The sequence below is a fragment of the Schistocerca piceifrons genome, chromosome 4, assembly GCF_021461385.2.
Source record: "Schistocerca piceifrons isolate TAMUIC-IGC-003096 chromosome 4, iqSchPice1.1, whole genome shotgun sequence".
NCBI classification, from domain to species: domain Eukaryota; kingdom Metazoa; phylum Arthropoda; class Insecta; order Orthoptera; family Acrididae; genus Schistocerca; species Schistocerca piceifrons.
This window is the reverse complement of record NC_060141.1, coordinates 82,572,175-82,588,134: the sequence shown is the minus strand read 5'-3', so window position 1 is coordinate 82,588,134 and position 15,960 is coordinate 82,572,175. Positions and strand designations below refer to the sequence as shown.

Here is a 15,960-nt window from a genome sequence, read left to right as displayed (position 1 = left end):
GAGGTAGGTCTGAGAAACTCCTACTATGCTATGAAAAAGATTTTGAAAGGGGGAGTGGATGATCGGCCACTTTACAACAAATTGTAGCAGTGCATGGCTAGCATATTTTCAGCACCAAAGCGATACATTGCATTGTGATGTAATCAAGCCTGATGTACATTCTGAAGACACTGATACCAATGGATATTGATAATTTCATTTATAAGTAGAAAATTAGTACAACACTACGTTATGTAAAATTTATTATTTTATGCATAACTATTTATATTTTATGCAATGAGGATGATTTTCGCAGTTTTAAGATGAAAATCTAAAAATCTATTTTACGAAGTTTTGTCAAATTATGTATCAGTTAATTGATGGCTGAGTGGTCAGCGTGATGGACTATCATGTCAAGGGGCCTGGGTTCGTTTCCCAGCTGGGTTGGAGATTTTCTCCACTCAGGGACTGGGTGTTGCGTTGTCATCATTATCATCATCATCATCATGTCATTCCCACTGACACGCAAGTCGCTGAAGTGGCGTCAACCCAAAAGATTTGCACCAGGCGACCGGTCTAACCAACGGGAGGCCCTAGCCATACGACATTTCATTTCAGTTAATTGAAACAATACCTTTGACAATGATGGAAATCATTTAAACCTCTTTGCCTCAAATGTCATCTTTGTACTCCTTCATGTTGGCACTTGGCACGAAGAGTGGTTTTATGATGGAGTGTTAAAAAGACGTTTGAATAACTGAGGAAAGAAGAGTCTTGTAGAGTCTTTCACGAGACGTATATTATGGACTTGTTGTCTATGAATTTATGAACACTGAAGAATCCATAAAGAAACTGTTTTATTTGACATTTAACAAACCATCAGCATGACAAACCTAGAAATGGTATATTCAGCCATACAGTCAAACTGGGAGAGCTAAGTTAAACCCTGAAAAGGAGATGATGTCAACTTCGGGACAATCAGCTGAGGAAAAAGTTATTTTAGTAACACTAACATGTCCTTTAATGACACTTCTTTCTGAATAATGGCAAACGTCCATTCAGTGGACTTGTGATTGTGTAGAAATTAGTGAAGTGGGGTGTTACAATGTTCGTAGGAATGCAGTTATTGAAATACATGAGGAATATTATATCTTACTAACCCTCAACTTTCTGAAAATAACATTCTCATGCTTCCTTCCACTCTCCGAACACAATCCAACACTATTTCATGTAAAATGCCCCATTTAAGGAATAACCATCCCTAAAAGACAATTATTTTTGACATCGTAGCATATTTGCTTCTACAACAGAAAATTGTTTACAAGCCACTACCTGCTGAGAAACACCTGTTACATGTTGCTGCAACTGAACTGTCAAAGCAAATCTATGAAATGCATACTCAGATAATGCCCGTCTTATATTGGACAATGATATTCAGTTTTTTAAAATCTAGGAAGCATATCTTTATTAACATTAGAAGATTATACAATTATAATATATATTATACACAAATATGCTTATATTTTTATTGTACTCTCTTCTTTTCACCCATTTATCACTCAATGTATTTTTTTTTCATTTAAACATTTCTTTTTATGAGAAGGATGGCTTGAGAAAATCAAGTTACAATCAGATGTCTCACTCTCACAATAATTTTATGATGCTCTCAATTGCTCATATAAATGTTAGAGAATTATAGCAGTACAACTTCTCATTGTAATTGACTGAAGTATAAAGTTAAAATTTAATGACATCATACCTGCATCTTTGGTGTGCAACTGTATCCCATTCATTTGTACAAAATTAATGCCATTGGCAACAGTTTCAACAGCTTTCTTCTCTGGATGAAATGGTTGTAATTCATTTTTCCAACCAACTTCACTGTGCATGAAAGAAAAAGTATGCACATGTTCACAGTCTGCAAAGGAAAGCAGAAGAGAATGTTATTTCACAGAAAGAAATATATGCAGAATAGGTGGCAAAAAATGTGTGACTGTAAGAAAGAAATGCTACTTGCCTCCTTCAATAACAACTGTACTAAACCATAAACTGAACAGTACAGAGAAATAACAATGATAACATAACATTTAATTAAGTCTGTTACATAAGCACAGCAGACAAAAAATTAATACCACTAGGATACACTATGGTAATACTGTGCAGCACCACCTCTGCCTTTGCTAATTGTATTAATTTCTCAAGTTTATTTAGGTATGCTATACACAAATGAAGCCTTTATTTCATGACCATAGGCTTTGGAGCTTCCAAATTTTGGAGATGTTCATTGCAATGATTCACCTGCTATTCCATACAGTTTCGAACATTTTCTGTGAGATTAAGATTGACAAGGAGAGGTCCCCAGTGGCGGGACCAACTTTTTGAAACCAAATATATGGTGTTGTAGATTAAAATCCCAGGTACCACACCCTGCACCCATTCATCCTGGTGGCCCTTCGTTTGCGAGTAATTGACGAAAAAAATTTCTCCGTTTTGCGTGACACTTAATAGTGTTAAAAAAGTTGTATTGCACAGACTAGTTGTGTGGTGTAAAGGATAAGCTTCACATGCAAGAGGTTGCGGGTTTGAATCATGTCATTCAATTAACTGGTTGAAATGTAATTCTTTATTTCTATTCCTTTGTCACATCATTTTAATTGCCTTATGAACTTCCTCATTTGTTTCATTTTTTCTTTATGTCATTCTTTCTGCACTCAGAAGTTTTGTGAATATGAATTTAATTACATTTATTTACTACAATATTCAATTAATTGAAAATTCCAATCTATCTGTTAAAAAATAAAAGGCAAAATACTCTATTTATACTGACTGAGTAATGGTGAGAAAAATGTATTTTTCATTAAAAGATGGGACTTATTTTTTGCATGGTAATTTAAAACATAGCATAAAATCCTACTGCACAATGTCAAAAATAATGCAGATGAAGATTTAAACAAAAGAAGGGTTTACAAAACAAAACAAAATTCAAGCTAAATGAGGAACAGATATAATGAATGCAATAACCTGGACAAAAAATAGGACGATAAAAACAAAAGAAATTATATTGAAATTAGTATGTAAAATTAACTAAAAACACATGAAGAATGATTTCAAGAATGACAGGAAGAAAAATGAGAGCAAATGAAGAAGTTGATTTTAAGATTAAAATGATGTAACAAAGAAATAAAATAAAAAATACTTTTAAATCAATTAATTGAATAAAAATGATGATCAAAGTCATTCCGGCAAAGATACAAAAACTAAAAAATTAATGCACCTGACCAGATTGAAACCACAATCTTCTCCATAAAATGCCCTTAGCCTATCTATTACACCATACAACTAACCTACGTATTTTTTAACACTAATGAGGATCATACAAAATTCAGAAATTTTTTGTCATCATGGTGAATGGCTGCAAAGTGTGATACCTGGGATCTTAACTTACATAACCCTATACATGGTTTCACAAAGTTGATACCACCACTGTGGACCTCTCTTCCTGACTGATTTAGTGAAACAGTCAAGGAGCAAATGGGTGCCAGGAATGTATGCACGCAGCCCTTTGAACTCAGTGTTGCTGTCTTGGAAAACAGGAGTGCCCATACTATACTCATTACGAAGACCCAGAAGAAGAGGCAACACTCGGTCGCCAGCAAAGTTGAAATAAACACAATGGTTCATGCTCATGATAACCTGAATGAGTTTGCTCAACTCATGGCAAGACAAACATTGCATCATCTGCTATGAGGTTAAACAGCAAATAGTCAGATCACACAACAGGTTTCCAGCCAGCTACTACCAAGTTCCTGTGTTGCTTGCTCCAATGAAGATGTACAACATTATGTGTAGGTGTGAGCAATGGCCTGTTGTAAAGTACCCAACTCCAAAGATCTGTTGCAAGCAGTTCCCTACGCAATGTTCACTTGGAAATTGGTTCAGATGGACCTGCATTCACTGACAGCAACAATTACTGATGAGTGTAAAACTTACTGGCAGGAGTGACATTTGTCTTTGGTAGCTATTGGCTGGAATCTCATAATGACCATTGTTCTTATGCTGTGAGTGGGACACCATCCCTTTAGACACATTGGACAGCTCGTGTTGATATACCAACAAAATGGGCAACTGCATTCTAAAAACGATAGTCTCTTTCTGCCATCCTGCCTTGTCTCCATGTTAACCCATCTTTCTGTGCTAATTCTATATAACTGACTAGCACAGATCCACCACCTCATTGCCATGCCTCATGTCAGTAGTAGGATGTCACATGGCCAGCTGGTACCAATGGTACACCATCAACAGTGCTCCAGGTGGGCTTATATAGGTAATCACAAAACACAGGACTTCATGAACATGAACAAGGGAGTGTCAGAAATGATGAACCGATAGTCATGATATGAGATTGCCAGTCATCTAAGATCAAAGATACGGAGCCCTTCTTAGCAGCAGAGACTGTTTGAGCAGCAACTTGCAGAGATCATTAGTTACTGGTTTGAGAGGTTGCTGATGAAGTGAGACTCAGTATACTATCATGCCAGACAATTTAATTGAAGAAACTTCACACACAAGTCAGAAATTGCAAAATTTATCCCCCTGGCAATTGTGTGTCATTCAGTTAGGAGATAATTAAAAATGTAAAAAACCATGAAAACTTGCTGAAAAACACTGTGACTTGAGATGAGATATGGACATATGGCTATGATTAGATTAGAGATTAGATTAGATTAGATTAGTACTTGTTCCATAGATCATGATATTATTATTATTATTATTGTTGTTTTTTTTTGGAGGTTGGGAAATTACGCACTTACTGTATCCAAAAATTCATCTAATGAGTAGAAGGAGTTGCCATTAAGAAATTCTTTTAATTTCCTTTTAAATGCTATGTGGCTATCTGTCAGACTTTTGATGCTATTAGATAAGTGACCACAGACTTTTGTGGCAGCATAATTTACAGGAATGATTTTGTGGTATTTCAATGAAGTTATATTTGGTGATCTGCAATTGAAACCTAGCTATCTCAAGACAAATTTTGCCACTTCCTTACTTTTGGTAATACTTGTACAAGTGGTGTTCCTTTTTCACAACAAGTAGAGAAAAATTACTGTTTCACTGATAGTTTTGGACTTTGAACTGTATTCAACAATTTGTGCATTTGAGATTGAGAGAATATTTACTAGATCAAAAATCTACTCACCAAGCAGCAGCAAAACACACACATAAAAGACACTTGTAATAGGCAAGTTTTGGAGTCATTGGCTCCATTCTTCAGACAGAAGGGTTGAAGAGGAAGGAAGGTGGGTGAAGGAAAAGGACTGGAGAGGTCTAGGAAAAGGGGTAGATTTCGGAAAGTCACATAGAACATTGGGTCAGGGGAGACATACTGGGAAGAAAAGGCTTCCTTTCATCCTGTACAGCAAGTCTCCGCTGACCCGCAGTTCTGGATGACTTTCTGAAAATTACCCCTTTTTCTAGACCTCTCCATTCCTTTTCCTTCACCCTTCTTCCTTCCCCTTCAACCTTTCTGCCTGAAGGAGCCACTGGCTCCAAAAGCTTGCCAATTACAAGTCTTTTATGTGTGTGTGTTCGCTGCCACTTGGTGAGTAGATTTTTTATCTATCCAATTAAATAATTATGTCAATATTTGATTGTTTTCATTGTTCTAGAGAATATTTATTGAAACCTGCAGAAGTAAATAGTTCCACGTTTGAATCTTTAGATGCACATTGCATAGGAAAGGGTTATCATGAAGAGAAAATTAAGGCTACAGTTCTAAAATTCAGGGCATGGAATGCAAGGTGTACCTTCGACTCTCCTCATTTTCACACCAGGTGATCCCCTCTCAGTCTGGCACTCAATTACATTCCACTCCTTCCCAACCTCCCTAAAGCTATACTTTTTTCCTCCCTGGTATTTTGAAGCAACTAACAGTTCTGAAAGATAGAACTAGATTTTTTAAATGTATTTTAAAGTAACTATCAGCTGTAGCTCTACTGGAAATTTGCCTTCTGGAGGTAAGTACTGGCCAGCTATTTTGTCCCTTTGTAATTTTACACTGTGTAATGTTTGAATGTTGTGTGGTAATGAAAATCTAAGGTGACTGAGGGGCACGCTAAAATCATATTTACTTCACATTAGTCACATAAATATAAGAGGATAAACGTGTTTGTTCAAGTTGTTGTATTGCCACATAAAGTCTGTTTACATCGTTTTGAGTAAGAAACAGCATAACACAGAGATTTTACAAGCAGAACAATAACCAAATTGTTTTTCTCAAGATTTAAATGAATAATGAGAGGATGTGTGTGGAAAATCATTATAAATATTTTAGCATATAACCACATAGCGGAAAAAAAACACTCGAGATCATCAAAACGCAAAAACAAATAAAATTATTTGGACATGAAGTTCTTTTCTTATATTGAAAGTGAAAACATCAAATTCCCTGCTCTGCTTATCCATGTTACCGCACATCCTCCAAAGCATTGCTTCCACTAGATGCACCAGCTGCTTTTCCATGCACCACCAGTTTGTAATATACATAGGGTCATTCCACATCAAAAAATGCAACAATTCAAGGATCTGTACCCCTCTATCTCAGATTTTCAAAAAGCTTTGCACATTTGCTTATACTTGTAATATAGGAACTTCTGCAAGATCTTTTCGGTCTCAGACTACAGCTTTATTTTATATCGAATTTTAAATGTAGTGATATTCTGATAACTGGGCTCTGCAAGAATGTCAATGCAAAATCACACTTATCTACATAAATGCCCATAACTCAAGTGTTTACGAAGCTTTTGATTTGGAATTTTTTCAGAAGTTAAGTAAGGCATATAGTTAACAGGTATGCAGTTATTAAAGCAAAATTTACAAAAAAACAATTAAAAAAATTAATAATTGTCGCTTTCCCATTTCCGGAAACAGTACACACAAATTGAAAAATGCTTATATCACATTTCTCCAACCTGGTGGGAACTCATAATTGGTCTTAAGAGCACACATTGCAATAAAATAAAATTATTAATGGGTTTTCTATGAACGAACACACAAATGAATCTGAAATCACAAGTCTTTGAGCCACGATGGGGGGCAGGGGTGGGGGGTGGGGGGGTGGGGGGTGGGGGGGGGGGGGGAGGGGGAGGGATTCTAAGAAAGATCATCCATACCTGGCACCCATTCCTCCAGGGCAATAGTCAATGAAAAATTTCTCCACATACTTAATGTGGTTTGAGTGGAAAAAATGAAATTTTTTTACAAATGTAAATGCTGCAACTGAAGTTTGTCATCTGGATTGCATTATTTCAGACAAAAATAATAATAATAATAATAATAATAATAATAATAATAATAATATCAATTATACTATCAACTACAGGAGTCATACCACACAATATCCACCAGTACATCAATGCAATACAGCTATATCCAAACTTATATATACAACTACAGAAACCCATAATTATTGATACATGTTCAATTACCCGAAAGTTCCTAAATGCAATATAACATATACCGTACAGTTAAAAGGAAGTCACGCTTGATCAAGATCCGCGTCACTTTCCATTTATGACCAGACATAACGTCTGAGAAAAGAAAGAAATAATAATAATAATAATAATAATAATAATAATAACAGAAAGTATTTTGCTTTTGACACATTACTGCCATAGTTCCCCAGATGTCACAGAAGGGATGTATCTTTATTGGGAAAAAATTAATAACTATTCTTGACATATGGGAATATAGAAAATCAACTTAAGCTGGAGCAGTGAAGATCCCTGAAACTATCAATGAAACTTCTTAAGAACATCTCTGTTTTTAATCCACTGTGACAAATTATCTTCTGTTAACTATGTATTTTTTTCATTAAAGTAATACATTCTGCCTAATGACATTGATTTAGGTACACCAACACACAAAATGTTTTCCAAAGGCACAAATCAAGTCTTCCTTCCCAGTCCTAAAGAATGACACTGCTGGTTCAGGTGGGTCGACAAGTAGTAGTTCAATGTCTCCTCCTTAATCACAGACATTTCTGATGAAGGCAAAGTACCACCAGCCATCATATAGAGCTGCTCCAAAAGAATTTTGAGGATGAGTGCATGTCCATTGTGGGGCATTTTCATTGAATGAAAAGATCAAGGAAGGCTTTTCGGAAGAAGTTACTCTTCTGATCTCTAAAGAATCACAAGAAAGTGGTTTGTAATGGTGGAAACTCCTGGTACCATATTGCTGAAAATCTCTTCTCAAGTTTCTTGCATAGAAAATCTACATTTACTTTCTCTAGGAAATGAAAAAAAAAGGTCAATATTAGCTTTGCAGAAATCGTTGACACCAGATGCACTTGATATTTGTGTGTTGCCCGCTAGTTGAAGACTAGCTCTCCTCAATATATGTTTTACAGTTCCTCCCAAACCATCGTACATAAATTTACCATGTCACGGAATGCTCAGCATCAATAGAAAAACTGTCGTCGTGCTCACACAAATTTTTAAAACTTTTTCTATTCTTATACTGTGCAGCACATCCATCAGTAAAATAATGCACTTTCTTCACTTGTGGGTAATGCTCTGCCAAGCACTTAACCATTTCTTTCTGGACAGCATTTACAAATACTATATCATGTTCCATATCATCACTTATGAAGTAGTGGTTCACTATTACCAACTTTCTTTCTTCATTTACCACATAAACACGCTTGGGATGGATTGTACAGCTGCTTCTTGTCCAATGGTAACTCTGAATTTCCTTTTGAATTACAAAACTCTAGTTTTCAGAAAAGTCCATTAACTGAATTGCTTTTTCCAGGGTTAGATTTTCTTTGAATTTTTTCAATGATTTTGACTGACACTGAGATATAAATGAGTGTGGTTTAAGTGTTTGTAATTTTGTTACCAACAAGTCTACGTATTCATCAACAGTTGCAGACTATTTCAGCAATTTTGCCCAATGATCTGTGTTTATCCCTTGGTTGAACTCAATTTCATCATCAGCATCTTTGTAAGCTAATTTCTGTTTTAATAATTCTGGCAGCTTGTCATCACTAGGACAATTATCACAGCGATTAAGCATGCAGTCGTGGTTTTGAAAGTCACATACAAGAAATTTCATAAGTAATTTGTATATTTCTTCAATTTGTTCTGCATCCAAAAGCATTTTTATATTTTGGTGGATAACACCCCCCCCCCCCCCCCCCCCCACACACACACACACACACACTCACAAACACTGAATGAGTGCCGGCAGCACCAGCTAAAATACCCCAACCCCATTTCGGTCTTAGCAAGCAAAATTTAGAAAGACCAATGTTAATGTTTGGGCTCTCCCATTTAAAGCAAGAGTACAGTTCTCTTAAGTTGCTAGGGATGAATCATTTTTGCATATAATCATTCTTCTCAATGCTAACTTTGTCTTTTGCTCCTGGTAACATTTGAGTATATCCATCATTTTGGTAGAGATCAGTGACCACTTCATCAGCAATAGCTTCCCCCTTTTTGGTTTAGGAATTGATAAACTACCCATTTCTGTTTTCAGTTTCCCTGCTTGGCGAAGCACATACCCACTAACATTCAATTCTGACATTATGTTTTCTTTTGACCGAGACGGTGGAGATGAGGTCAAAATTTGAATTTTTTTCAGGTACTCTTACACTAGCCACTTTTTCTTTCATTAACAATATCATGGCATCAAAATCTTTGGCTTTCTTAACACTTTCATCATCAAATTTTCTTCTCTACGGTCAGAATCTTCAATACTGCAACCTAATGCTTGGCACACTTTTCTTTCCAAAACATGCTTCACTTTTTCTAGCTTATTTTTGCCATATCATGCCTTGCTGTGATTTGGAATGGAGTGAAGATTTAAGGGAGAGCACTCCAAATCATGTAAAGTTTAATTTACATCCTCAATACCTTGACTTTTTAGTATTGATTCACGAAATGTCACCTCCAGGTCATCTACTTCACTTTCTTTTCTATCACTGATGTCAGTTTTATGTTCACAAATATTACGACGTGTTGTGCCAGTTTTTGGTCTGGTTTTACATAGATTATTTTAGCACTTAATGTTTTAGACAAAGGCAAGCAAACTGATCTGAAATTTTTTTTAACTGTTTATCTGTGTTTCTTTTGAAAGGAACACACCAAGTTTTATGATGACTTTCAAAAACTTTTAAATAATAGCATTTGTGATGTCCACATATAGTAGCACTTTCTTGATCTTGTGGCAAGGTTATATTAGATCGCAGCAATATCAAATCTTGTTGGTCTTCATTCAGCTCTTCTGTTTTTTGTAGAGCTTTTACTAAGGGATATGTTGTCAAATGACATGGAGTTTTTGGTAATTTTCCAACAGAGCACTAATTCGCTTACAGCATACTTTATACAAGAGGAATGATGGGGCCGCATGACAAAAAGATATGACCTGTCTCACAAAAGACAAAGAGCAACTGAGACCAAATAAATTAATTGTTGCATTCCAGTTACTCTCAACAATGAATTTCAGCAATGGTTGCGTTGTTTTCATCCTATAAAGGTTTCAAATAAGCTACTGCTAAGAACACTTTTTTATCACTGTGAGCAGGTGACTGGTTGAACACATATAACATATACATTACAGTCTTTAAAAAATTACTGAATTAATCAAATGAAAGGAAATAAATTTTGACACTTAAAGTTAACTTTCCTGCCCGGAATGAGTTATACTTAAAATTTGCTGATTTGGTACACTTGCATGTGAAGCACTTAGTGGATGAACTTACTTAAAAAGTATTTTGATTTCAGAAGTGTGTCAATTAGCGGAAGACCTATTAAATTTTTTTATTTTATTAGAAAGCTTACAATCTAGGAGATTATTTAAGATCAAAATTAGGTTCCCAGCAGGTTGGAGAAATGTAATATAAGCATTTTTATACATCATCGCAATTTTTCTGAAAATCGAAGATTGACATAACTAATATTTTTAAAAAGTTTTCTTTGTAGCTTTACTGCTTCAATAACTGGGTACCTATAACTATATGCCTTACTTAATTTCTGGAAAAAAAAAAGTTTCATAAAAACCTGAGTTATGGGCATTTATGTAGACAAGTACCATTTTGCATCGACATTCTTGCAGAGCCCAATTACCAAAATATCACTACATTTAAAATTCGATATAAAATAAAGTTGTAGTCTGAGACCGAAAAGATCTTGAAGAAGTTTCTATCTTATAAATATAAGCAAATGTGCAAAGTTTTGTGAAAACCTGAGACAGAGGGTTACAAATCCTTGAATTATTGCGTGTTTTGACGTGGAATGACCCAAACACAGATCTGACAGACTGCACTGCAGTGGCCACGGAAGTGTGGATTTGGATGTCTCTCTGTGTGTGTGTGTGTGTGTGTGTGTTTGTGTGTGTGTGTGTGTGTGTGTGTGTGTGTACTACTGCTGGAGAATGAGCTAGTGGTTGAAACCTAGTGTGACTGCTGTCTTCTGTTATTATGAGCATCAATCTGCTATAGGTGAGAGGTTGTATTTCCCTTATTTTATTTACTGCTCCACCCAGCAATCTCCATTGTAATTATGTATTCAATAGCTTATCTGTGTGTTTTAATGACTGTGTTTGCAAGTATCAAAATATGTGACATAAATGTTCATATCTTTTGATTGCAATGACTTAGAAGTTTAAATTTTTTACACTGGCAATGGACCATAGATTTAAGTATTGATATAAATTTCAGCTTGATAACTCAACATGTTCCTGACAAAGGGGGTCTTAAAAGATGGATAGATAGACAGACAACCAAGTTATCCCATATGGTTCCATTTTTACCAACTGAGGTACAGAACACTGCTAATAAATTTGAAAGTATTTCTTAGGAAACACTACTGTTGTATAAAATAAGACTAAACAAAATTACTGTAAAATGAAAGTAAAGGCCTTAAGCTATGAAATATATATAACAGTTGCCCAGTAGGACTACAGAAATATGGATGGTTGATGTGAAAGAAATGGGCGATCCAACAACATGGCCGAAGTTAGACACAGAAATTAACAATTAGAGCTCAAATTAAACGGCAAGAGTTTATCAGTTTTACATTTCTTGTTTGTATTGGGTTGGTGCATAGCTTTGTAGTGTTTCTCCACAAGTTTAATACACACAACAGATACACATAACAGAGACTTCCGTCACAAATAACATATTCACGTTCACTATTTACAACAGTCTGCCAATACTGGAGTAACTTTTCAGTCCCATGACTACAGGAATCACATAGTTTTGAGGTAAAGAACTTGTCAAGCCATGTTTAGGGCACATTATTGTCCAGAAAGGAAATTTCTGAGAGTGCTGTTTCAGGTAAATAGGGAGGGTGCAGAATAACTTCCTAAACCAACTCCTGTGTAGTTCACTTAGTCTTCCTAGTTGTTGTTCTTGGACTGCGTCTGCCGGATGTCTCATTTGTTGACAATAAATGTCAGCAGTAATGGTTACACCTCGGGGAAACAATTCTGCTGTTCTGCCAGTTGCATAACATTCTCTTCTGTGGCTGCATGCACGGCTTTGTTCAGTGAGTTGCTGCTTTGGTTTGGGCTCAACCATTCCTTTCTTTTGCTCACATTAGTATATAGAAACCATTTCTCACCACCAGTAATGATAAGAGGATAGGAATGGTGAGTGTTGTTCACAAGTCAACTGCACACATGGTCATCTGCTGATTTTTGTAATTTTGGCTTACAGTGTGTGGTACCCATACACACGATTTTTGAACCTTCCCCATTGCCTGCAACTGTCTCACAATGTTAGAATGATCACAGTTCATCACATTTGTCAGTTATTGAGTATACTGGTGTGGATGACAGTGGATTAATGCATTTAAATGATCTTAATCAAACCCTGAAGGTCTTCCTGACTGTGGAGAATCAATAATGCAAGACGATCCTTATTAAAATCAGAAACCATTTTCTTGATGTGCTATGTCCAACGGCATTGTCCCTATACAGAGGGCAAATGTTTCTGGCTGTCTCTGCCACTGTCACTCGTCTACTGAACTCAAACAGAAGACTATGTCGGAAATGTTCCAATTTCTCCACTTGGCTATGCATTTTCTAGCATCCACAGCTCCACTCACTATCTCCAAATAACAAAATGTCAATACATATAAACTCAAATAGCAATAGTAAACTACAAATAAAAAATGACAATCAGTAAATAAACTCTTAGCAACTGGGACAGAAACATACGCAGCAACATATAAAATTTCTGAATTCAATGAAATATTTCTGCAACGTAGCAAACAAAGGATATGACATTATGTTTACCAGTTTCAAAATAGCATATCACAACAGACTCTCTCTTTCGAATACAAGCTACATCTGGATTACATCAAAAGACAATAGATATCATACAGGAAACACTACCAGAGACAAAATCAAAAGTAAAATCTGTGGGAGAACTGACCAAAGAATGTAAAATAGAGACAGGAGGATGACAAGGGGAACAGACTATTCCCATTACAGTTCAATTGTGCCCCTGAATAAATTGTAAGAGAATGGACAAGACAAGGTGCACCAACTCACTGTCTAGAACCTAAATCCAAAGATGTAAAAACTAGACTGTCTACCATATACAGATGATACAGGATTGACTACAAAATTCATCAATTATGCAGAAAAACAACAAATTGAAATATTGTGGGAAAAAGCAAGGAGAATGTGACTACTAATTTCATCTGAAGGGTGGAAGGAATCATGGTTGGGGGGAAAAAAGTACTGTAACTCAGTGAGGTCAAACTTGGCAATAACTTATTATTCCATGTTAAAGAATTACACGGTTTACTTATGCAGATCACCAAACACAATGACAAAAAGAAGGCCATAAGTCCAGACTTCAGAAAAAATTATTCACATTGAGTTAATAAACGATATTTGTAACAAAACATGCCTACCTTGCAACTGTAAAATCTAACACTATACAACAGTGATCAAACAAGTAGCACTCTAAGGATCAGAGATATTTATCCTCCAATACAAAACATTAGAAGTAAGGTAATGTAATTATGAGAAAAATATAAAGACCACGCATAAAAAAATGGTTGGTTGATTTATTTGGGGGGGACTAAACATGTTGATTTATTTGGGGGGGGGGGGGGGGGACTAAACAGCGAAGTTGTTGGTCCCATGATCTAAGATGACAGAAATAAAGGGAGAAACAACACAAACACAGTCCATGGGCAAAGGAAAACGGGCAAACAAAGAGGCAAAACGAATGTTGGGGTGGCAGGAAGAGTAAAGAACAGGAGGGGGGGGGGGGGGGAGGGAGGAAAAGATGAGAGCAGGGGCACCCAAAAGTCACTAGACATAATGGGGCGCCAGTACCAGCACTGACCCTTCCCAATCCCCACAACATACCATCATCGCGACGCAAAGAAGACAATATCAGTGGAAGAAGACACAAGAAAGAGGAAACAAAAAGGCACAAAAGACCAGAAAAAATGTATGGAGGGAAGGCTGAAGGCCTCCCAAACAATGGCAACGCAAATCCAGAGACTCCAGTGCTGGAAGGAAATTCAGGTACTTAAATCTGGAAGGATAAACCACTTTTGCAAAGAAATCCAACAGCAGACATAACCATATGAGGGTTGTCTGCTAACACGTGCAACAAGAAAGGTGGGAGGGGATACTTAGTGGAAAGGGTCATAAGGCAAGGTCAGTCCAGCAACATATGGATCACTGTGAGGGGTGGGTCCACAACTACAAGGGGGTGGAGGTGACCTCATTACAGAGTAAAAAACCAAGGGTCAACATGGTTTAGCCAATATAAAGACAGTGCAGGATGGTAGACTCCAGCTAGGAGAAGCGGTGGGATGATTGCCCTTGATCACATGAAGTTTATTAGTCAGAGGGGTGGCCCCCATGAGTCCAAAGGAATTTGATGTGAAGCCGCAAATCTGCCACAGATGGGATCATGGAGAATGGGGGTAGGTGGCTGGCCCCCCCACCCCCCTCCTACCTCCATCAGATGATCAGAAGCTCATTACCTCGGTTACCCACATGGTCGAGAACCCAAAGGAAATCAATGGAACAAGCAGTACAGTCAGCGAAATGATCGTGAATGGCAGAGACCAGCAGCTGATATTGGAGGTCACTCATCAAGCCCGCACATAATGAAACTCAGTTGAGAGAAGCAAACTTAATAAAGCAAAGCACATGTTAGATGGCTATCAGTTATGCACTAAACTCCCCGCACATAGCAGGCAAGAAATGGTGTTCCATGCCAACAGATGACATGAAGGCATAGCCCAAGTGATCGGCGGATTTAGAGCCACTGACATAAACAATAGCATCCTGAACCTTCTGTAAGAGCGGTTGGAACAAACAATGGAACACCACTGGAGCAATGGACACTTGGACCTCAGAAAAGATCCATCTGAATCCGGGGACAAGGAACTAACCAAGGGCATATGTTCAGGAGAGAGTGTGGGGAACAGGACAAAAAGGAAAGGTGAAAATCACAGTGGAGAGAAGCGAAGCAGAGCCCAACCAGTGAAACCACCCAAGGGCAGACAGCCGATGTCCCAAATCCGTGAATAGTACAAAATAGGAGGAGTGAGCACAGAAAGAGCAGATAGTGATGGCATAGGAAACGATGCACTGGGAATGCCAAACTGAAAGGGAAGAGACGCCAGTGTCAACCAGAAGTCTATCAACAGGGCTAGTGGGAAAGGTACTGGTGGCCAAATGGATATCACGATTGTGGACTGTGCCCAAGATGAGCAGTGTGGAAGAGGCAGGTGAGCTATAAACTTGACAACAGTAGTCCAGAAGGGACAGAACTAAGGCCTGATAAAGCTGTAGAATAGTCTAACGATCTGCACCCCATGAGGTCTAGGCATGGAAGTGAAGGGCATCAAGTTCATGGAGGCAGTGTGCATGTGGCAACCAAGTAAACTTGTTGTCAAAAAGAAGACCCACGAAAGGAACTGAGGGACCATGGTCAGGTGT

At 37.2% G+C, this 15,960-nt stretch overlaps 1 protein-coding gene across 1 annotated transcript in view; it reads right to left on the bottom strand.

Moving 5' to 3' along the window:
- Positions 1-15,960, bottom strand: part of LOC124794905 — a 175,112-nt gene that overhangs the window by 82,863 nt on the left and 76,289 nt on the right. The window contains exon 7 of the mRNA XM_047258605.1: positions 1,739-1,897. Within this exon, the coding sequence (XP_047114561.1) occupies positions 1,739-1,897 (159 nt within the window). The remainder of the gene's footprint in view (positions 1-1,738; positions 1,898-15,960) is intronic.